Genomic DNA, 24,855 nt, shown 5'->3' with positions numbered 1-24,855 from the left:
TGTAGCAGCAACAATATAAGGTTTTCAAATGTTAAACATTTTGAATAAAAGTGCAATAAGTGCACTTTTCGGATCAGCAAAAAACAAACAAAACAAAAAAAAGTTTGTTGTTTATTAATTACTGAATGCTTACTTTAAGTACTTCTAATCCACAGCAAAAACTAGCTGAACTAATATAATAAGTAACAAAACAAGAACACTAACACAAATGACAAGTGTAGATGAATACAACATAAAGTTACTAATAAAATCAATAATACTAGTATTCAGGTGCAGAAATTTAATAATTCATTGATAAATAACTAGTGCTTCTCACTGCAGGTATTTATAGGATGCTGTCTCTTTAAGGCCTAATGCACATAATACTGGCGCGCATCTCCTTCTCAGCTGTTTCGGTTCACTGAAGACATAACCGACGGTGTTACCAGAATAAAACAACGGGTATTTAAACATAACTTTGTATGAATGTTTCGGTTCAAGAGACGTTAAAGAGTAATCAGTCTGTGAATCGCGCAGTTTGAATCACGTCTCTCTCTCTCTGTGCGCGTGCTCGCTTCAGGTGTGTGCGGCAACGTTAAAAACAGAAAATAACACGCACGAAGTCTACAAATTATAAACTTTTACTCTATGATGGGTAATATTTAACAGTTAATCTACTAAATAAATCCACGAGGTGCCACCTCTCGGAACAACGGCTTTGCAAACATTGCACGTTGCTGTCTTTGCGGCGTTTCCGACCGTAAAGTATTTCCACACAGCGGACATGTATGACGCTCAATGCTAAACTGCTACCTGCAAACTGAAGATTTCCTGAAAGGAGGCATGTCATCTCTCTCAGTGTCTCATTGGAGCACAGACACGTCACCTAGCCCGGGATCACTTGTGAAGTCATTTCAGCAGACAGCACTGTACGTAGACATAACTCTGGATCGGAAATTTCTCTAGGTTGGATCGGAAATTTCCGATCCATTAATTAAGCTGGTATCGGAACCCGATACCGATACTGGATCGGATCGGCCCCATCCCTAACTGCATCAGTGATCGCTTTCAACCAGGCCCCATTCTTATCATACCAGACACAGTAAATGTTTGTAAGACAAATAAATATGAGATGGGGAGGAAAATATATATTGCCATGCTTTTCTCTTGCACTTATAACGTATACAAAAATATACAATTTTGAACACAGAAATATAAAAGTAGCCTCATAACTTTAGGAGAAAATCTTAAAAGTAATGCTTAAAACAATCCTAAATTTAGGACTCCTCATTTTTGCTCTAAGAGTATTTCACAAAGCGTTTTAGGACTAAAACTAGCTCCTAAATCTGCGAAATGTTAGGAGTAGTGGAGAGGACTCCTAAGTCACTAAAGATCAAGTCCTAAAACGCTGCCTCAGAACAGAAACATTTTAGAAGCATTGGATGATAATGAGCTTTTCAGAAGGTGCGGTCTTAATCGCAAAGGACTGCTGCAGAATTGCAACAAATAAAAACAACCCCTAACGCCACAGATCAAGGTTTTAACAATCCTCGAATGGCAGCTTCCTATGAATGCAATAAATATTTTAATGAGGCTAAGGATTTTAATCTGCAAACGCATAACAAGGTTACATGAAAACATTATCGGCAACTTAAAAGTAATGTCCGTTTAGCTGTAGCAGTTGTTTGTCACTTAAATTCTGCAATCTCTGCCTTAATTTACCTGACTTTGCAAAGAATACCAGCGCTTCTCACAGTCATATTTGCTTCTGGGAAAGCTGCATTTATTTGCACACATATATTTTCCCACAAATCTTTTTTAGTTTTTGAGGTTATCCCAACTTTATTTTCACTAACAAGTTGGGTAAGTAAGAGAACGTAAAATTTTATTTTACGTTTACTTGCCTTACTATCACCTATGATTATTCTACCCTGTTAATTAAAAGGCTGTTTATATGCATACGAGGAGCGCACATGAGGCTGAAGATACACGTTTAATTAGCCTGCATTTTAAAATCTTTATTTGAATATTGCAACATTTTTATTTTAAAACCTTTATTTAAATGATATAATATTGCATGTTGCAATATTTCTATGCATAAATGTCTGACAGAGACCCCTCCCCTATCAGCCAATCATTGTGTGCATAGTTAATAAGCACGTCGACATCATCCATAGTAACGAGGTCAACCCCGCCCTTACTTTTCGCTTAAGACTTCTCTATATTCCTTAGTAAAAGTTTGTCTCAGCAGCTTTGCGAATAGGTTTTAAGAGAAAACTCTTAGCTGAGAACTTTTAGTGGTAAGATGAAATGTTTTGTGGTTACAGGCTCTGATCATGTGTACATAAAGTATTGACATTAAACTAGTTTTTAACATGATCATTTTATTCTTACATGTACTTTAATAATATGTTATTAGCCTCGAGATAAATGTTGCAGTGAATAAATGCATATATATGCAAGAATCATTAGTAATATCCAATAGTCTAGTGGTAGAATGTTCGTTAGATGAGTTATGCTGATGATACACTGGGCAACTTTTTGAGCAATGTTGCCGGGCAACTTTGGCAAATGGTGCCGTCAATCCCACAACTGATCTAAATTATCCAGATAGAAATGTGTTACCCATTCACAATGGGAAAGTGCCCAAGCAACACTGCGTAAAAAAAGTTGCCGGATAAAATTGCTCAAAAAGTTGCTCTGTGTATCATCAGCCTTAGAGGGTTTCGGTTCTAATCTGCCGTCACGCACTTTTTTCCATCCCTTAATAAAATTAAATATGTTCATCTGTGATCCTATATCAGAGACACATTTGTGTGTATTTTGTTTTGATTTTTAACCGTAATGAGTAATAAGCGAGGGATTGAAGTGCTCGCGTGTGAACACTGAGCACGAGCCGCATTGAGAAAGTTGCGTCGCTAATTAACATCGCAACGAACATTAAGCATGATTTCAGAAAAAAAAAAAAAAAAAAAAAACTACAGATTCCAGCGTCAGCACCTTATTCAACAGAAAGGAATGTTTCATCAGCATTAGGTACGTCCGTTGCTGCGAGATGTTCAAAAAAGTGGTGGGACAATATCGAGCTTTGCAAAAAGTGTCCCACTCATCCCACCCATTGTGAATTACGCCTATGCAAATAAGTAATGTGAAACACTAACAAAAGCAATTATGGGAAATATTTTTATTGCAGCAGTCTTCAACAGTAAAACCAACACAACAGTGTTAAAATGTACAGTTTCACAAACTTTTTTGCAAAAGTTTTCGTCCTTTCCAATACTGGTCACGATGAGTTATTTGCCATCTGACCATTTCTATGGTCACGCATTGATGGATTATAGAGATGTTTGTACAGGCGTACCTGTTCAGCCAAAACAGCTTTAACATTTTTCGTGAGAAATGGGGTGACACGCGAACAGTTCACTCGAGAAGCAGTGCACACCGCCACGCGAAATGAGTGATTTCACAAACCCCAAGCGAACTTGCGGACCCGTATAAATCACAGATTTAAAATCAGTCTTTATGTTGCGCAGATTTAGGAGCTAGTTTCAGCGCTAAACGCTTTGTGAAACACTCAGTCAGTCTGCTGTACGCCTCCACCCAAACAAGTAAACCTTTTTAGCAGCGGTTTATAGAAATCTTGCAGGAAACTTACAGTCAAACTCTGCTGTAGACCATCCAGAGCCTCTTTCAGAGCAGGAACCGGCTCACACTCATGCTGATCTTCGATCTCCAGGGCCAGAAGCGACAAAGCGAGCAGCGAAGGCTGTAGAGACAGAATTACAGTCAATCTCCAAACACACGTCGACCATTTCGAAAAGGAAAACTGCAGAGCGGTTCGAACAGCTTACCTTGATTTTAGTAAAAGTGAAAGAGCAATGGCAAGCCTTCAACTGAGCCTCGAGCCTCTCAATGTTCAGAATCCGCTTACTGAAAAGAAACAATGGAACTTATTTTAATGTAAGCCTATTAACACAGTTTAAACCAGGTTATGGTTATTTTCAAGAAATGCACACTACTGTTCAAACGTTTAGGGTCTGTTAAAAAAATTTATATACCAAGGATGCATTAAAGTGATCAAAAATTGTATGCATTTATAAATCGGGGTGCACACAAGTGGTCCGCATGCACGGCCAAAATACAGGGTTTCTACAGATATGAACAAGTGAAATTTAAGACTTTTTAAATACCACCTTATATTAACTTACCTAAACCTGTAATAGAAATACACACTATATTACATAAAGTATATGTAATATTTAATGTGTTTAATGTAAAAACCTAAATTTCAAAACTAAAATGTCATTAATGATATTTTTACTACTTTCCGTATCAGCAGACAATATTCCACACAAAAATATTTAAAAAAAGCAATATTTTTTCATCAGTGTTCAATTTTAGCATACTTAAATCAGCATTTATTTATTTTTTATTTACCTTTATAAATGCCTATTTTTTTTTTTTTTTTTTTTTTTTCAAACCTTTTAAATGCATGCATCCCCTTTCATTTCAAATTATTACAATTCAACAATAAATTGTTTAGGGCTGTTACCAGGCAGATTAAATAGTTTACACTGCAAACTTACAAGTGCAATAAATAATATATAATGTTATTAGATTAATGTTTCAAATGCATCTATGAATTTAATATAAACTGCCATTAGGTCCGTCAGACCAAAGATATTCTAGCGGTAATGTGATACAAATATTACAAAATATAGAAGACCCATCGAATCCGACTTAAGGCTTTTTATTAGGAAAACGTTATTTAAAGGCATTTTAAAACTTAAGGACCTGCGGACACCCTGAAATAAGAAAATGCGCTTTGTAGATAAGTTCTGAGCACACATTTGCGTACCAACATGGTTGCAGCTGTTAATGCACAATTACCATTTTAGATCAACAACCTGTAATACTATATAAGATTTCTATTCAAACTAAAAAGCATAATTCTAGACTATTTGCTTGCTGTTTTCAAAGCACTTTGCGAGAACACTCTTTATTAGGAAACGTACATTTACTTGCCAGCAACCCACCAAAATAAAAGCTTGCTAATTTAGGTTTAAAACCATGAAAATTCACAAAAAAAAAAAAAAAAAAAAAAAAAAAAAAAAGTGTAAATATTATCATTTTAATTTTAGGTTTACTATAAAATAATAGTATTATATTTATTACTCCCTTTTATTTTAAAACATAATAGTATTACCACACTTCATGATTTTGTTTATAGTTTTATTTAAAATGATAACAATAATAAAGTCCTATGATATTATCACTATAATTATTATTTTTATTTTTTTAAATATTATATTTAATGGGTCACACTATGTGTACTGTGAGGACCAAACCAAATCTCCAGGTACTCTTATGAGAACCTGGCTTAAAAAACAACAACAAAAAAACCCTTTTTTGCACCCCTGTTTATAATGCTACAAAAGATTCCTTTCAAATAAATGCTGTTCTTTTCAACTTTCGAATCATCTGTGAATCCTGAAAAATAAAATGCACCACAGTTTCCACAAAAATATTGGGAAGCACAACCGTTTTAAACATCATCTTGAGCAGAAAATCAGCATATGTGACCCTGGACCACAAAACCAGTCATAAGGTTAAATTTGACAAAACTGAGATTTATACATCATATGAAAGCTCAATAAATAAGCTTTCTATTGATGTATGGTTTGTTAGGATAGGACAATATTTGGCTGAGATACATCTATTTGAAATCAGAAATCTGAGGATGCAAAAAAATCAAAAAGACTGAGAAAATCACCTTTAAAGTTGTCCAAATTAGGTTCTTAACAATGCATATTACAAATCAAAAATTACATTTTGATATGTTTACAGAAGGAATTTTACAAAAAAATCTTCATGGAACATTATCTTTACTTAATTTCCTAATGATTTTTGTCATAAAAGAAAAATCAAAAATTTTGACCCATGCAATGCATTTTTGGCTATTGCTACAAATATACCCCAGCGACTTAAGACTGGTTTTGTGGTCCAGGGTCACATATTAGAATGATTTCTGAAGGATCATGTGACACTAAAGACTGGAGTAATGATAAATTCAGCAAAAAAAAAAAAAAAAAAAAAAAAAAATTACATTTTAACAGATATTCACATAGAAAACAGTTATTATGAATTGTAATAGTACTTCAAAATTTTACCATGTTTTTGATGATAAATAAAAAAAAAAACGCAGCTTTTGTGAGCAGAAGAGACATTTATATCTTACTAAATCTACACTTTTAAACAGTAGTGGAGTCCAGCTGCTCACCTTTCTGCGTCCACCTGCTCTTGAATGTGAGAGTGAAAGAATCTGAGGAAGTGAAGGACGGTCGGAGCCTTGACTTTCCAGTAGAGCTTTTCCAGAATGATCTTCTCCATCCTCATCATGTCATGAACCGTAAAGCGGCTCTGGCTGATCCTGATGAGGTCACTGGCCAAAGGAACACTCTTCTCCTCTTCTGACGTCTTCACTGCGATGTAGAAGCAGCAGAGACCCACACAGGCCAGATGCTTGGGCTGAATCTGAATGAAAGAAAAACCATCAACAGGAACCCATAGAGAAAACACCCGTGATTCATACAGAGACAGTTGGGTACTAAATATTTAAATTTGACTAAAAGCGCACACACGCACCTTCATCACAGCCAGGAAACGATCTAGAAGGTTCACAGCGAGGGAGAAGGTCTCCGAACTGAAGCCAAAGAATCGCGTCAAGGAGAGAAGTTCTCGGACTTGAAAGTCTCTCAACTTGACGGTCATTCTCAGACCGTTATCCTGAGCGGACTCGATGACTCGGAGTCCACTGAGTTTGGGCTGATATCTGGCTTCTTGGTCCAGAAGAGCTTTGAGCTGGACGGCAAAGGGCAAAGGCCCTGCTCCGGTCACCTGGTCAATCATCTGAATAACAACAGCATATAAATATTCAAGTAAAGCACTGTTAAAGATCTAGGTTTTGCATTGTGCTTAATTATTTCACCTATGTGCAAATGTAACAATTACATATAATCTGGATTATGAAATCAGATTCCAAAAATTAAATTGAAGAGTAGTTCACTTTCAGAGCAAAAATTCACTCACCCCCTTGTCATCCAAGATGTTCATGTCTTTCTTTTAACCGGAAAGAAATTGTTTTTTTGAGGAAAACATTTCAGGATTTCTCTCCATATAGTGGACTTCTATGGTGCCCTTGAGTTTGAACTTCCAAAATGCAGTTTAAATGCAGCTTCAAAGAGCTCTAAATGATTCCAGCTGAGGAAGAAGGGTCTTATCTAGCAAAACAATTGGTTATTTCTTATTTTCTAAAAACTTTTAGAATTTATATACTTTTTAACCTCAAATGCTCATCTTGTCAAGCTCTAGTCAATCTCTGTGTAGAGATTAAAAAGTATATAAATTGTAATTTTCTCATTTTGCTAGATAAGACCCTTCTTCCTCGGCTGTGATCGTTTAGAGCCATTTGAAGCTGCATTTTGGAAGTTCAAACTCAGGGGCACCATAGAAGTCCATCATATGGAGAGAAATCCTGAAATGTTTTCCTCAAAAAAAAAAAACAACAACAACAACAACAACTTCCTTATGACTGTAGAAAGACATGAACATCTTGGATGATAAGGGAGTTGAGTACATAATCTGTACATTTTTGTTCTGAAAGTGAACTACTCCTTTAAGTACTTTTAATAAGAGGACGTTACATGTTAAAATACTCGTAAAAAACTAGTTACTTCATTGATTACATGATGATTGCATAAACACTGCATACAATTCATACCTTCCTAAAATAGTCGATCACTCAGAAGAAGCGTTTCCATTACCCCTTAATTTGCGCCAAATGAAATTGTGAATTGAAAATACCCTTAATGGAAACATCAATTGCGCAAAAGATCCCATATATCGCAAAAACAGTTTACGCTCGCGTGAGGTGGTTTTTCAGGCAAACAACAATTGCCAAGAATCATCACGAAAAAAAAAAAATGTTTTAGTCGCATAACATCGGTTAATGGAAACGCCGTCATTTTGCAATACTTTTTAATCGACACTCATAAAATATTGCTAAAGTTTTGCGCAAATTCGTAATGGAAACGCACCTAGTGTCTAAAGACTAGTCATTAGTCAGGTGGCCGATATTGCACAGCATTTGACCGATATTTGCAAAAATAATTTCAAGTAACGTTAGTGTTTCAACACTGCATCAACTACTGATGAACGCATTCATTTTTATTTGCATTATCTCTTAGTAAATTATTTAACCATGTATTATTTTATACTATTGAAAAGCTTACTCTCAGTTCCTTTACAAAACCCAGTTTGGGAAACCTTGCTGTAATATAATGTTTAATGCACTTCAAGTCGTTCATTACAATGAAAGGAATATGTTCTCTCTACACACTCTTTATATTTTTACATCATTATAGTACAAGATACACTGGTTTAAATTAATGTGATAAACGAGTTAGGGCAAAAGTAATCTAAAAGTTATTCAATTAACGTTAAATATGTAATGTAGTCTAATGGATTAGGTTACGCTACTTTTGAATCAGTAACGGATTACAACTTGTAAGTAATCTAACGATAATGGCAAAATTATATAATTTCGTACTTTTAACATAAAAACTCGTAAAAGGTCTTCACAATTTTTCCAAAGACATCCTTTTAATCGCGTTAACCATTTGAGGGAGGTTACAACAAGTGACCATTTTGTTGGACCCTGAACGCTTTGTGAACGAGGGTCTGAAATACATGCCCAGGCATGTCCCAGCTCACCAAACGGTTAAGCACTTAACTTAATGTTTACACGTAAACGGTTTACTCTAAACAAAAATGCTCGTGTTTACAGTTTTCTAACGTTAGTTATTCTTTGCGTAACGCAATCGCGTAAGTTACGTTAACCTTAAATCTAAAAGACAACATAACTTACATGTGCGTCAGCTGCTGGGCATGTCTGGGCATGTCCACTAACCAATGTTTTACTAGATTTTAGCTCTGTTAAACCCGTTAACCGTTTGTTTTTGTGTCAGTCGTCTGTATAATAACATGTTTACATCTATATATCCACATATGTACACTTTAAGTTACATTTCAAAGCCATTTATTTGACGCTTTGCGTACGAACGTGACGTTAGTCTTGTGTTCTACGGCGGTGGAGAACATTTGTTAGGCCTGATTGACGATCAGCTTAAAAGAAACATCTAGAAGCTGAAAACCCACACCGTATCATAATAATTAAATTGCGCATTTACATATTAAAACTTAAATATCAATAATAACAATACAACGAATAGCTTACCTTTTGTAGATCTGGTTAAAATCAAAATAGATGCGAGTTTATGAAGTAAAATGCTAAATAAAGTTATTAAAAATAAAAAAGAAAGTTCCAAGCATGTAAGTTTAAAGCAATATAACTTCTTCGTCCTGCACACCCCAACCCTTGGCGTCAGGCAATGACGCGCGGGCGTCGTCCATGTTTTATACTCTGAGAAAGTCCATATCCAAACATAGGATCACCTTATTGGGCAGTGCTGACACAGAGCTCCGTCTTTCTAAACGCCTATTGGTTCAGCCTGGTCTGTAAGCTTTGACCACGCCCCACAAGCCAGGGAGAGGCGGGGTTTACGCACTTGGTAGAATCCAGCATGTTAGATATTCAGTGTGTTTTTTGTGAGACAAAGTTAAAAAAAAACATTTAAAAAGTATTACAAGTATTAAATCACCACTATAACTGCTTTGAAACCTTTAAATGTTACATATTATATTATATTATATTACGTTATATTGTATTATATTATATTACGTTATATTAATACCTTACATTAGATTAAACATCATATTACCAAAGAATACAACAATCTGTGATTAAAAGCCAATGTGTTAATACGAAAACAACTTAAAAACAATAACACAGTCGTATTAAAACTTAAAAACAATAGTATTAGTTAACCCCACATATATACATATATAAATAAACACTTATTAAATAAAGTAGTAAATATTCAGGTAAAGAATTAGGCTACTTTGCTTTATACTGTGCCACTAAATCTGGGAAAATTGCTTACTGTGTCTATGAAGCATGCAAAGTGAGGATTAATGAAGCCACAAAGGAAAAAGAATATAATTATAATACAATATTATTCGGTGTGTTCAATTATATAATTGAATATAACAGAATAATTTAAAAACGAAACGAGAACAATACTGTAATAACTCTTTCTAATCCTATTGTCCTTGAGAAGCATGTCCTAGAAAGTTCTAGAAGGTTCCAGCAACAGCCAAAACCCACAAAACATCTGACAATAGGCCTAATAAATATGCATTGATCAATGACTTTCATTGTCAAGCAAACAATCTTATAAAGAAATAAAAGGGATAATAGAAACACAAATTGTTTGTGTATGATAGACAGCTTTTATAAACACATGCTGCAAATTCACAGACGGCATATTCTGTAAAGATAAGCAAGCTGCAAGCAAAAAAGAAAAAAGTGTGAAATATTTATACAATTAATGTCTGTGTTGATACATTTTTTTAATATAAAATAGCATTTTACAACTCTTATATATGTTTGCTTAATGTTTCAGTTCCAACAGATGGCGCCAAACATATCACAAAACTGCAAAAACCTTCACACCAAAAGCAAACTCGACGTTTTCCATGCAAAGAGCATCTTACAAGATCCTTTTTAGCATTTCTTATAAACATGGATAATCCTTCTGCCTCTTTGCCTGACCCTCCTCACAGCTATTTCTAGAATTAGACGACATGACAATCTGACAGCTTTGATGCAGCTGCCTTACAGACAGCTCTCAATTTATTCCAAGACGGTCCAAAGGCGAGATCCCCCAGAGCCAAGGGTTATAGACCTGCCTTTTTCACAAGCTTTCCCGGGGGATCCTTTTAACCCAGTGCCTAGTTACAAAACCAAGGGATTTATTCTCATTGTATGAGATGTGGAAGTAGGTCTAGCTTACTCCAGTTAATGGCCTGTGGAAGAAAAACAGCATGGGAGGCTATTTTGCTCATTTTCCTCATATATGTGCATGCATTAATATTATATGCCAGGTCTGGGATGCTAACCAGGCTGCTAATTAAGGACCCTACTGTATGCCGCACATGGCTCAGTGTACAGTATCCTGCTGTCGACCGCGGCTGATCAATATGCCGAACGGATGCGGGGCTGATTTGAGAATGCTTAATTATTTCCTACTGATTGAATATTCAGATATTTAAATAATCCTCCATTATAAAACGGGACTGCACACTTTAAGCCCCCTGTTGCCTTGTTTGGGTGGCAAAGCAAGCGTACTCACAGTCACAGCTTGAACAGGAGACCATACAAGAATCCTGCTGTTTGGAGCACATGGCTCATTACTGAGATTCATCTGTAGCCCTCTTTTTGCCGGAAAGCTTGGCAAACTGACATTAAGACTCCAGGCCACGACTGAACTGAAAAAGCTTGACATAAACATGGCTGATGTGCAGTGTTGGGAAGGTTACTTTGGAAATGTAATAGGTTACAGATTACAAGTTACTTGATTTAAAATGCAATAAGTAGTGTAACTTTTCACTTACTTTATAAAAGTAATGTAACTTATTACTTCTAATTACTTTTGATTACTTTTCTAAATTTCGAATATTTTCAACTGTTATTCATTTTGAAACATTTAAACCAGGCAGAGTTGATCTTACAGTAGCACTCAACATTGATTATTGTCAGACTTTCAAAATCCTTCATCACTTGAATTAAGTAAGGGATTATATACATCTTTATTTTGCGGTAACAACTGGCTACATACATCAACAACATTATCCCACTTATTACACAACTGCTTCATAGATTATTTTGATGTTTAGGATAAAATTAGACACGAAACACTGATCTGAGTTGAAATATTTCATAAAGCTTTCCTGAAGAAATCAGTTGCTAGCAAACGGCAAGTTCAAATTAGACATTTTAGGTATACAGTGCCGTCTGACCAGTTTTCTTACACAACATTTCACCACATAAATAATTAAGGTAGTAGTAGTTTGTTAGTTAGCTTATAATCCATTACAGTGTACAAAAAATAAATAAATAAATAAATGGCAGCAGCTGCGTTTGTATGAAACAATAGAGTGAGTCCACGATACCAGAATGACGGAAATATAAAATTGTCCACATAATATTGAATTAAGCTTTAATCTTAAAAAATAAAGTTTATTTATAAACCCAAATAGGAAATAAAACAGTTATCGAATAAGCATGTGTCCTATTATGTGTCCTAAACTCCTGAAACATTGGTGTCTCATTTTAGAGCCAGTCAATGCAATTTATGAAAGAAGTCAATTAAGTCTGTAAGTGACTTTTTAAATATTTCCATGGTTTTACAAAAACTAGAGTAAATATAACTGCAAGCAGCTATTACTGGGGTTCAGGTGCATTAAGGCATTCAATCACATATGTGACCCTGGACCACAAAACCAGTCATAAGGTTAAATTTGACAAAACTGAGATTTATACATCATATGAAAGCTCAATAAATAAGCTTTCTATTGATGTATGGTTTGTTAAGATCGGACAATATTTGACTGAGATACATCTATTTGAAATCAGAAATCTGAGGATGCAAAAAAATAAAAAATAAAATCACCTTTAAAGTTGTCCAAATTAGGTTCTTAACAATGCATATTACAAATCAAAAATTACATTTTGATATGTTTACAGTAAGAATTTTACAAAAAATCTTCATGGAACATGAACTTTACTTAATTTCACAATGATTTTTGGCATAAAAGAAAAATCAAAAATTTTGACCCATGCAATGTATTTTTGGCTATTGCTACAAACAAACCCCAGCGACTTAAGACTGGTTTTGTGGTCCAGGGTCACATATAAAAAAGACATTTTTAAGCAAGCCTGTAATTACCTAAATCAATTATTTAAAAAGCATTTTTGGCAAATCTACGTAATTTACCATAGAAATTGTATTTTTTTAAAACATTTATGTTCCTGAAAACTTTGCATGCTTGTTTAGAATCACCTGTTACATGTGCTCACCAGATTTGTGAAGTTTTGAGCTTTCCTTCTGGCTTAATAGGATTTTGGGTAAATTCAGACAGGCCCCTTTTCTAAACAACCCCGTTAAAACTGAAGGATCTGAGGATCCTCCAATGCAAACTGTGTGTGTTGCTTCAAGAGAGCAACCTTACATTTGTGTTGTGTTTTACTTTCTTTTCCATATTCTTCATTAATTTAATCATTTTTAATTATTCCATTTAATCATACTCATTATAATCATTTATATATCCATTTCATTGATTTATTAATTGATTAGTCATTTATATTATTATTTTTCCATTGTTGTTTAGTCTTATGACTGTGTGGTTTCATGGCCTGTTTGTCCTCATAATAAGAGATATGAGGGAATGTTTATGAACCTCAAGGTTTATGGGATGCTGTTTTGAAGCAGTTTGATATAACAATACTTGTTGGATTTGTGTTCTTCAGACGAAGTCTGAGCATTGAGACATACGCAACTAAGACTATTCAATAAACTCTGCTCCTTTTTACCATTATAACTTCGTCTCCTGCTTCTGCTCTTCACTTTTAATACTTTTTCCTCAGTCAACATTTTGGTGTAATCGTCAGGATGGAATAACATTTTGGCGTACTTCTTAACTGACAGAAGACTGTTAATAGTGTTTTGGGTATTTTGGGTACCAGACAAGACCTCCTGTTAACAGGGTTTGGGTATTAGACTACTCTGCTGACGAGTGGATCTGTTACTGGACAAACTGATATTTTCTGATGGGATCTGGCGTCCAGGGCTGGATCTTAATTGTCTAGGCATGGGGACAGCGATCTAACAAAACTTTCCAAAGGGTAAATTTCAACATTTTTTGGAGTCCAGAGAATTGTACTGGACAATTCTTCCAGATTGAGTGAAAAACCTAGGACTAGTTTGCAAAAGTCAATTTTCTTTTTTACATCTTCTCAATCATTTTACAAGTGATTTGATTGACAGCAGTTGTTCTAGCAATGCTGTCTGAAATGAGGAGTTCTATCATATGATATAAATATTGTATGTGTGAAAAAGCCATGTTTTTTTTAGATGCGCAAATGTCCTTATAGACACTTGTTGCACATTAAATCAAGACCATGCACAGCGATTTTCATGTTGATAGGACAAATGGTTACGTTCTGAGGTATAGCCATTTTCATGTTTATTTCCCGCTTATAGCGCCACCAAGTGGCCAAGCTATGTGATTATTGTCCTGCGACCTCAGATTGAGCTATGTGTTCTAACTTTGGCGAAGATATCTCAATATTGCCCCCCAGTGGCTTATTTCTTTAAAATTTCTCTCAGACCTTCGGAGCCATGAGTCAAACAGGCCCACCAAGATTCATTCTGGTCGGCCTCCATTAAACATGTCTAATAGGTGCTCAAACTATGTCTGCCAATGGTGGCCATGTTTTTTTGAGATGCGCGAATGTCCTTATAGACATTTGTGGCACTTTGGACCACGACCATGCACAGCGATTTTCATGTCAATAGGACAAATAGTTGCATTGGTATTGCCATTTTCATGTTTTTTTTTTCCTCTTATAATGCCACCAAGTGGCCAGGCTCCACGATTTCTGTTTTGCAACCTCAAATTGAGTTCTTACATAAGTGTTAAAGTCAAACAGGCCCACCAAGATTCATTCTGGTCGGCCTCCATTAAACATGTCTAATAGGTGCTCAAACTTCGTCTGCCAATGGTGGCCATGTTTTTTTGAGATGCGCAAATGTCCTTATAGACACTTGTGGCACTTGGGACCAAGCAATTTGTCGATAGGACAAATGGTTGAGTAGGTATAGCCATTTTTGTTTTTTTATCTCTTAGACCCCCACCAAGTGGCCAAGCTACGCGATTTTTATCTTGCGACCTCAGATTGAGCTCTTACATAAGCATTCTGAGTTTGCCGAAGAAATCTCATTCTGTTCAAGAGTTATAGGCATTTTACTAAAAGTGGCCCTGACCCTTTAGGAAACAACATTTAACAAACAATTTGATTGACAGCAGTGGTTCTAGAGGCAAAGTTGTCCGGAATGAGGAGTTCTGTCATATAATATGAATATCATGTGTATGTGTGAAAAACTGTACAATGTACAATCCTTTACACCCTTGAAAAAAAGCATAATTTCTTTCAAATTTTTCACAGACCTTTGGGGCTGTGAGTAAAACAGACCCACCAAATTTCATTCCAATCGGCCTCCGTTAGCAATGTCTCCCCCCAGTGGCTGATTTCTTTAAAATTTCGACGGTGAGTCGAAAGTCCAACTTTTTTTTTTTTGAAAATTATTTATATTCGCTCTCTAGAGCCGTGTTTCTCAACCCTGGTCCTGGGCGCCCCCGAACACTGCACATTTTGTGTGTCTCCCTAATCAAGCACACCTGATTGCACTCATCAGCTCATTAGAAAACATTTCCAGGACCTGAAATGGGTGTGTCAGATAAGGAAGACATACAAAATGTGCAGTGTTGGGTGGCGCCCAGGACCAGGGTTGAGAAACACTGCTCTAGAGAGTCTTTCAGCACTGGTTTGGTTCCGATCGGGTGAAAAACCTAGGACTAGTTCGCAAAAGTAGGCTTTGCAAAAAATCCGAAATACCCTAAAAATGTCCAGCGTGAGCCAAGGATACCAACAACATAAGACTCACTGTTTAGCAGATATGAGCGATTTCGTAGTTTTGTTCGCCGTAGCGCCCCCGTCAGGCCGATTGGGGCGAGCTTTGGTGACATTGTCGGTGGTGTGAGTACTACCATCCCTCCAAGTTTCAAATCTCTATGACTTACAGTTAGGTCTGCACGATGAGTTTAACGTGAAGAATGCTGATAGGCCGTAAAGCAAAAGCCCCTTTTATGCATCATACATGCTCCCATTTCTTTCTGCTGCGCTCGAGTCTCCAAGATGACATTTAGACTATTGCATCACACTGTGAAGGATTTCCAAACATCTTCCACAGTTGTTGTCACTAACCTGCAGCCGGAATTGAATTCTAACAACACTCCTTTTTTTTCCAAAAGAGTGCAAAAGGGTGACAGCCCTCCTGAGTGGAGTGTGACAGAGGCGCGCTCTGATCCGCACAGCGGGCAGCGCCAGCCATTCGCCAAGTGAAGGTCTGCTGTGTCAGCCTCAATCTGTCTCTGTATCCTCGGCCGTGCCAACACACAGCCTGCCAAGGTGCCATAATGCAACAGCACTGGAGCGCACTTATCCAGGCCCCTCTCTACAGGCATCACAAGCCGACAAGTGCAAATAATGAGCCTCACAAAGATTCACATGTCAGTAGGAGAGAGAATAACACTTATCGGCCTGTTTATTGTGTGCGAAAAGCCACCATATGCAGATGGCTAGGATGATGCTTATGGTAATTGCTAATTTTTGCTACGCTTATGTACATATTCTGGATTTGTTAACATTAATTGTTAACATATTTGTTGCATATCTGTTGTAAATGAGGTTTGTGCCACATTTAAAGAAATAGCTCACCTAAAATTTTAAAATGTAACACAACCTGACAATTTTCTTCGTCTGAACAGATTTGAGAGAAGCGTAGCTTTCCATCACTTACTCAGCAGTGGATCTTCTGCAGTGAATGGGTTTTAAACAAGTTTTGAGTACTTTTGAACGGCTGCTTCCAGCTAAAATACGATTCATATATCTATAATAACGCTTCCTCCAGTGAAAAAGTCATTTAGTCTGAATCAGGAGAGAAATCTGCACAGATCAAGCATCGTTTCTAAACAAATATGTGGCCCTGGACCACAAAACCAGTCATAAGGGTCAATTTTTTGGAACTGAGATTTATACATCATCTGACATCTGAATAAATAAGCTTTCCATTGATGCATGGTTTGTTAGCACAATATTTGGTAGCACAATTGTCTGTTGTCCAAATTAAGCTCTTAGCAATGCATTTTACTAATCAAAAATGAAGTTTTGATATTTTTATGGTAGGAATTTTACTAAATATCTTCATGGAACATGATCTTTACTTAATATGCGAATCATTTTTGGCATAAAAGAAAAATGGATCATTTTGACCCATACAATGTATTTTTGGCTATTGCTACAAATATACCCGTGCTACTTAAGACTTAAGAAGGTATTGTGGTCCAGGGTCACATATGTAGTGGATTTTGACGTGAGAGCACAACAGGAGACCTTTTCTGGAGAAAGCTTTATTATGGATTATGGACATCTTAAAGATGGATTTGTTTCTTACAAACATGCAGCTTTTGTCTTCTCAAGATGTAAAACTGATGGACTGGAGTGGTGTGGATTATTGTGATGTTTTTATCAGCTGTTTAGACTCTCATTCTGACGGCACCCATTCACTCCAGATGATCCATTGGTGAGCAAGTGATGGAATGCTACATTTCTTCAAATCTGATGAAGAAACAAACTCATCTACATCTTGGATGGCCTGAGGGTGAGCACATTGTCAGCATATTTTCATTTTTGAGTGAGCTGTTTCTTTAATGTGAGTGCGGTTTGCACAATGCACATTTCACGATTTATAACAATCATAAATACATTAGTTTCTATTACTGATACATAATTGTTGGAAGGATTTATTCATCATTTGAAAGCTGAATAATTAAGCTTTCCGTAGATGTATGCATTTGGTATAGGACAATATTTGGCTGAGATACAATTTGAAAATCTGGAATCTGATGGTGCAAAAAATCAAAATATTGAGAAAATCGCCTTTAAAGGTGTCCAACTAAAGTTCTTAGCAATGCATATTACTAATCAAAAATTACATTTTAATATATTTATGGTAGGAATTTTACAAAATAAATTCATGGAACATAAATTCATGGGAAAGAAAGAATAAACAATGTAGAGTTGGTGATTATTATTATTTTATAGTTTGGTATTTTTCCATTTTGTTTTAATTAAATCATATTTTGTTGTAAGAAATGACCAGTTTTTACATCCTAATCTGAACCTTGTGTTTTTTTGTTTTTGTTTAATTAAGGCGAAACACTGCAGGTGAATAAGGTAAAAACAAAAACAAAAAACTAATAGTTATCACCTTACTTACCCAATTGATTGATTACCTTGATAATTGCAAACATTTTTAGTATTACAAGTTTTCTAAAATGTTAGGTTTAAATATGCAAATGAGGCATATGCACTAATTTGCATACATTTCTAGTACAAAAATCTAAACACTGGATGTAGCCAGTTTCAAAATTCTTGTTTACATTTTTTGACATTAAGAGTCAAATGTTTTTACAGAAGGAATTTTGGGTATCTCATTTTGTCACTCCTTAATTCAGAAAATGCAGGCAGAAAACAATAGATTTTTTACTTTTTTGGGGGGAATACAATGTTGTATAAAATCAAGCACATTATATATGAACAAATCCCTCTGTAAAAACCTTCAGAATATAGACAAGAATAAAAATGTAAAGTTTGGTGTGAAGTAAGTGCTACTGAAGTGGAGATTTATGGCTAAATGCATGAGAAAAAACTTATTTTGAGAAAATGGCCTTTAAAAATATGTATTGTAATTAAAATCAATTGACACAAATAGATAAAGCGCTATAAAACAAACACTTAAAGGTGTCTTTGGGTGTTTTCTCCCTACTAGTTCGAAAAAACACTTTCTGAAAATACAAAAAGCCCAAAATCTCTTGGCAGGTGCATGAAAAAAACAGTGTTTTTTGTCTGCAGCGTCTCCCTTTAAGTATTTATGGTTTTGGTATTTAATATTTAAATTATTTAAAACCCAGTGCTATTTGTTCCAGTTAATTACTGTAATTGTGTAATGCAACACACTTGCTTTCTTAAAGTGTAATGCCATTAAACAGCGCCCACTAGTGAACTCAATTTCCCAGACAAATTATTTGACTTTTATTTTGAAAGTACGGCTCACGCAATCAGGACTTTTATTATAAAATTCACAAATTCTTCTCCCGGATGTTTTTTTTTTCCTCCATGGTAAAACATACGGGACCCATCATTCATTGTTTTCAAAATGAAGGATATGTGTTTGAGATAGGTAATATTTCTTCTAAATCGACATTGATTGCATTTTTTTCCGACTGTGGTCCCACTTTTAAAGGGGAAACCAATCGTCGGTTTAATTCAATAACTACACAAGACTCGTAAACAAACATTAGCAGGCTACTGCTGCTTCTAGTGAAGAGCAAACATGCCTCTTGGTTTAAAACCATGCTGTGCAGTCTGTAAGACGAACTCTTCCTCCATGTGGAAAAAAGGAAACCTGGGGGAAATTTTGTGCAATAACTGCACTGGGAAAAGCGTAACCAGTGGGAGCTCCGGAGCATCTGCTTCATCCACCATCCAGCAGAATAATGGCGGAGGGAAACAGGTTTGAAGCCTTGCTTAAATATCTAATTTTTGTAACCTCTTATTTAGACTGCTGCTGACAAGTCTATGCACTAGAATTGCAGTCAAAATTAATCTATAAAAGTCTACAAGTACACGACACCGCTTGTTGTAAAGACGCATTCGGTGTTTTTTTTTAGTTATAGTATGAAAAAAATATTTTACGTATAGAAACGTAATTTTGAAAAAGAAAAAGACAAATTATCTACTGATTTCTTAGTTTTATTATACATAGAGCGGGTCGCCCTCTTTTGCGCGCCGCCATGTTTACGTAATAACTGTCACGCACGCTATTACTACTGCATTATGTTTACTTTTCGCGTTAAACTAAGCTTAAAGGAGTAGTTCACTTTCAGAACCAAAATTTACAGATAAATGTACTCACCCCCTTGTCATCCAAGATGTTCATGTCTTTCTTAAGTTGTAAGGAATTTGTTTTTTGAAGAAAACATTTCAGGATTTCTCTCCATATAATGGACTTCTATGGTGCCCCCGAGTTTGAACTTCCAAAATGCAGCTTCAAATGGCTCTAAACGATCACAGCCGAGGAAAGAAGGGTCTTATCTAGCAAAATCACATTATTTTCTTAATAAAATTACAGTTTATATACTTTTTAACCTCAAGTGCTCGTCTTGTCTAGCTCCGTGTGTCTGTTTAGAGATTAAAAAGTATATAAATTGTAAATGTTTTTAGAAAATAACCAGTCTTTTCGCTAGATAAGACCTTTCTTCCTCGGCTGAGATTGTATAGATTCCTTTGAAGCTGCATTTTGGAATTTCAAACTCATGGGCACCATAGAAGTCCATTATATGGAGAGAAATCCTGAAATGCTTTCCTCAAAAAACAATTTCTTTACGACTGAAGAAAGAAAGACATGAACATCTTGGATGACAAGGGGGTGAGTACATTATCTGTACATTTTTGTTCTGAAAATGAACTACTTCTTTAAAAAAAAAAAAAAACTGTGATGCTAATCTTGTTTACCTTTTTCTTTTCTAGTCCAAACAGGAAATCCACAGACGCTCTGCTCGGTTACGGAGCACCAAGTATAAAGCTCCTGCATCTGAGAAGAAAGTCTCAACCAAAGGAAAGGGTAGAAGACACATTTTCAAACTGAAAAATGTAAGTGCTTTTCTTTCTGGATTGCTTGTATTTTATCCTTTTAAAGACGAAGTTCACTTTCAGAATAAAAATGTACAGATAACATACTCACCCGCTTGTCATCCTAGATGTCTTTCTTTCCTCAGTCGTAAAGAAATTGTTATTTGAGGAAAACATTTCAGGATTTTTCTCCATATAGTGGATTTCTATGATGCCCCAAGTTTGAACTTCCAAAATGCAGTTTAAATGCGGCTTCAAATGATCCCAGCCGAGGAAGAAGGATCTATACTTTTTAACCTCAAATCATCTTGGTCATGTACCAACCTTTTGAAGTACTTCTGAAAATCTGTTTTGTACCTTTGTGATACACTGATAACCACCAAAAGCAGATCATCACATGATGAACCAAAGCCCATCACAAGGAGGTTTTTAATAATAACATATATAGAAGGTGCATAGTGTCATTCACACAAACACTAAACACCATCATGGTAACATACATAAAAATTAAATAATGCAAAAAACATTAATTTAACAACCCTAAATGTACAAAACTGCCAAGAAAAATCTAAGAAGAAAAAGTTATTTCAACAAAAAAACACAGGGAATTCTGGAAATGTCAATTTACGGGTATTCACTGTAAATTTTACATTCTTTTTCACTTCATTTTTCAATTACATGCAATGTCCAACACAGTTTTTCACTGTATATAGAAGGGGAACTTACCGTTAACCATTTCCCAGGTTTTTACAGTTTTTTACTGTTAAATTCACGGTCATTTTCTGCCCGAACAATTTTTTTCTGGTTCAAGACGGTTTGGGTATGTCTCAAAACTTCCATCTCATTTTCTCCCTCAACTTTAAAATCATCCTACATTGCAGTTTTACCTTTTTAGTTAAGGGTGTTTGATCTTCTTTGCATGTTCACTTTGTAAACACTGGGTTCTGCAACAATGTAGGATGACTTTGAAATGATTTTTGAAGTTAAGAGAGAAAATAAGATGTTTTTTAAAATACCCTAACTTTAAAAAAATCTTGAATTGGAAAAAAAAAAAACAGTTCAGGCAGAGCAAGACAAGATAAGCGTTTGAGGTTAAAAAGTATGTAAATTGTAGGGCTGTGCAATTAATCGAAATTCAATTTCGATTTCGGCTTCAAATGATTATGAAAATACAATAATCTAGATAAAACGATTATGGCTCCCGATTCTGCCCCCTTTGTTTTTTCGCTCCTAAAAAAAGCCCAATTTCACATGCAAATCTGTCAAATCATGTAATGTGACTTGCATAAAATGGGACATGCTTGATTTATTGTTTATTTGATGTCATGTTTTTAAAAGCACAAAAGAGAATTTGCACTGTTCTGTGTTTGCGTTTGGAGATGGAGCAGAAGACGGACAAGTAAAGTGAACGTTTAGCTTAAACTGCGTACCTAAACGGCGAAATGCATGCAAAAATATGTCAAAATGCAGCATTTGGTGATTATTCATATAAACCTTCATTAGTTATGTCTGAAATTAACGTAGACAGTTGAGAATGAAAATAAGTGTGTAACAGTATATTGGATCCGTGCAGCTCTTAAAGCGGCAACAATATTCCTTCTGCCGTCTCTGTGCTTAATGTTAATCAAACAAAAGACAAAGACAAAATCACTCACTGCTCTTGACTAGGGTTGTGTATCGAGAACCGGTTCCATTTTAGAACCGGTTCCAAATTTCCATTAACCGGGTATTCGATAAGACACACGCATTTCGATTCCGCTTAACGATTCCCGCGTTCCCATTTTATTGTCTTGAGTGAACTTAAACAGATAAGAAAGAAAACGCATGTGTAACAGTATTCTTAGGTCTGTGTTCGGTGTTAAAGAGACAGCCGTCTAATAAACGTGCCGCCTGTCATAAACGTTAATCAAAGAACAAAAGAAAATCATTAACTGACTGAATATCTTTTATAAATTTAATGAGGACTAATCAATATTTTATTTATGAAAAGAAAACTATGCAGTGTTTTTAAACTTTTGATTTCAATTTCTGTACCTGACATTTGTTCAGTTTTATTTATTTATGCTATTGCTAATTGATTTGCTCCTATTTTATTACTTGTCTTTAACAATTTAATGTTTGAAACTTATATTAGACTAGTTGTTTGTTTTCTGTGGTATTTTTTGGTAAAACCATAGGCAAAATACAGAATAATTACGTTTGACTAAAAACTTTTTAATGGATTTTTTTTATCATATTGGAATCGGAATTAGGAATCGATAAAAATCGGAATCGATAAGCAGAATCGGAACCGGAATCAGAATCGATCAAATTCAAACGATACCCAACCCTACTCTTGACGGAGGGACTTTTGTAGTTTTCATAAGAAACAAAGCGTGTTTAATTCTTACAGTGAAGACTATGCCGTTTTATTTTACATTCAATTAATTATATTTATAAAAAAAAAAGAAAAAACGGTTTCATTTGTTTCTTTTTTTTTTTTTTTGCTATCTTTAAATTATTCAATCATATAAAGTTCCGGACCCACTCATAATTGTGTGACCAAAATAATTTTTTTTTTAAATAACCAATCGTTTCGCTAGATAAGACCCTTCTATCACGGCTGGAATAGTTTAAAAACTATTTTTGGAATCATTTGAAGCCACATTTAAACTGCATTTTGGAAGTTCAAACTCAGGGCATACTAGAAGTCCACTATATGGAGAAAAATCCTGAAATGTTTTCCTCTTTACGACTGAAGAAAGAAAGACATGAGCATGAAATGTTTTATTACATCACTTGCTCACCAATGAATCTGACAACTCTGTGGTGAATGGGTGCCGTCAAAATGAGAGTCCAAACAGCTGATTAAAAACATCACAATAATCCACACCACTCCAAACCAGCAATTAACATTTTGAGAAAACAAAAGATGCGTGTTTGGAAGAAACAAATCCATCGTTAGGGCAAATCAATCGCTTTTGTAACTTCAAACCATTGATTATGACTAAAATAAGAGCAAGAGCCATTGGTGAGCAAGAGATGTGACTCTACATTTCTTCAAATCCGATGAAGAAACAAACTCATCTACATCTTGGATGGCTTGAGGGTGACTACTGAGCACATTTTCAGCAAGTTTACAGATTTTGGTGAACTATTTATGTAATAAAATGCTTAAATTTGCATTTATTTGTTCTTCTCTCTTTCATTTCCATAGCCTATCAAAGCACCAGAGTCGGTGTCAACGATTATCACATCAGAGTCCATGTTTTACAAGGTAATTGCTCCGTTCTACTGTTCAAAAACTAAGTATAAAGTGTTTTTCACACACTTTCTATTCTCTAACCTTCACTTCTTGTGTTCAGGGCGTCTATTATCAAATAGGAGATGTCATTAAAGTAATAGACGAGGATGACGGCAAACCGTATTATGCACAGATTCGTGGTTTCGTCCAGGACCAGTACTGTGAGAAAAGCGCTGCGTTAACTTGGCTCATCCCAACTCAGGCCAGTCCTCAAGATCGATTTGACCCAAGCACATACATTGTTGGTGAGTTCATGCAGAAATGCATTGTTTTTGTTCCTTGCATGGATAAATTGACCTGGTAATCCCCATTAGTCATACACCCTAATTAGTGCATGGTTACATTTTTGTAAGGAGCATAAACGCATTTATATCTTTGCTTAGGCCCTGAAGAAGACTTGCCGAGAAAAATGGAGTACCTAGAGTTTGTCTGTCACGCCCCGTCAGAGTATTTCAAATCAAGAAGTTGCCCCTTTCCAACATTGCCAGTTCGTCCAGAAAAAGGCTACATCTGGACTCATATAGGACCAACGCCTGCTGTTGCCATTAAAGAAACCATAGGGTGACATGAACCCCTAAAATCACGCTATATTCAGACTGAACTGAACTTTTTTTATATACGATGTATGAGACTTTTCAGTACAATTTCAAGAACTCTCATAATGGTTATGTGTGGATTTGGCCATTTCATAGTATTTTTCATAGTCAAACAGGTATGCAAATTGAAAATGGACGAAGTTCATTCGTAAAATATCATGCATACTTTTCAGGCGTGTATAAAGTCATACCAACCTTGTGGACATGTGTCGTCCTCTGTCTCTCAAATGTGTTTTCTGAGCTTTCATTCTACTGGTATCTTTCCTGAAACAGATTCCAACTCTTGCATTAAATTTTAGGCAAGAGTTGATAAGAATAATTTGTTTTAAGGTGAGACACCGCAGGTGAATAGGGTAAAAAAATTAACTAATAGTTATCACCTTACTTACCCAGTTAAATGATTAAAATGATAATTGCAAACATTTTTTGTATTACAAGTTTTCTAAAATGTTAGGTTCAAATATGCAAATAAGTATTATTATAACTAATTTGCATACATTTCT

At 35.5% G+C, this 24,855-nt stretch overlaps 2 protein-coding genes across 2 annotated transcripts in view; one reads left to right on the top strand and one right to left on the bottom strand.

The window, feature by feature from the left end:
- Window positions 1-9,433, bottom strand: part of LOC141288346 (cyclin-G1-like) — a 10,966-nt gene extending 1,533 nt beyond the window's left edge. The window contains exons 1-5 of the mRNA XM_073820470.1: window positions 9,275-9,433; window positions 6,625-6,888; window positions 6,260-6,513; window positions 3,831-3,909; window positions 3,635-3,745 (exon numbers count right to left, since the gene is read on the bottom strand). Of these exons, the coding sequence (XP_073676571.1) occupies window positions 3,635-3,745; window positions 3,831-3,909; window positions 6,260-6,513; window positions 6,625-6,888 (708 nt within the window). The 5' untranslated portion in view covers window positions 9,275-9,433. The remainder of the gene's footprint in view (window positions 1-3,634; window positions 3,746-3,830; window positions 3,910-6,259; window positions 6,514-6,624; window positions 6,889-9,274) is intronic.
- A 9,541-nt stretch (window positions 9,434-18,974) lies between these two features.
- Window positions 18,975-24,555, top strand: LOC141288818 (GATA zinc finger domain-containing protein 1). Its single transcript, XM_073820986.1, has 5 exons — window positions 18,975-19,355; window positions 20,372-20,494; window positions 23,670-23,729; window positions 23,818-24,001; window positions 24,140-24,555. The coding sequence occupies exons 1-5, from the start codon at window positions 19,176-19,178 to the stop codon at window positions 24,319-24,321; spliced, it is 729 nt and encodes a 242-aa protein (XP_073677087.1). The 5' UTR covers window positions 18,975-19,175; the 3' UTR covers window positions 24,322-24,555.
- The last annotated feature ends 300 nt before the right edge of the window (window positions 24,556-24,855 follow it).

Source organism: Garra rufa, chromosome 16 (genome assembly GCF_049309525.1).
Source record: "Garra rufa chromosome 16, GarRuf1.0, whole genome shotgun sequence".
Lineage (NCBI taxonomy): Eukaryota > Metazoa > Chordata > Actinopteri > Cypriniformes > Cyprinidae > Garra > Garra rufa.
Note: the sequence above shows the minus strand (reverse complement) of the source record. Positions and strands in the feature narration are given on the sequence as shown.

Coding starts and splice junctions, on each gene's coding strand:
- LOC141288818 (XM_073820986.1), top strand. CDS start 19,176: ATGCCTCTTGGTTTAAAACCATGCTGTGCAGTCTGTAAGACGAACTCT. Junction 19,356..20,371: donor ATAATGGCGGAGGGAAACAG/GTTTGAAGCCTT, acceptor TTTCTTTTCTAG/TCCAAACAGGAAATCCACAG. Junction 24,002..24,139: donor CCCAAGCACATACATTGTTG/GTGAGTTCATGC, acceptor ATCTTTGCTTAG/GCCCTGAAGAAGACTTGCCG.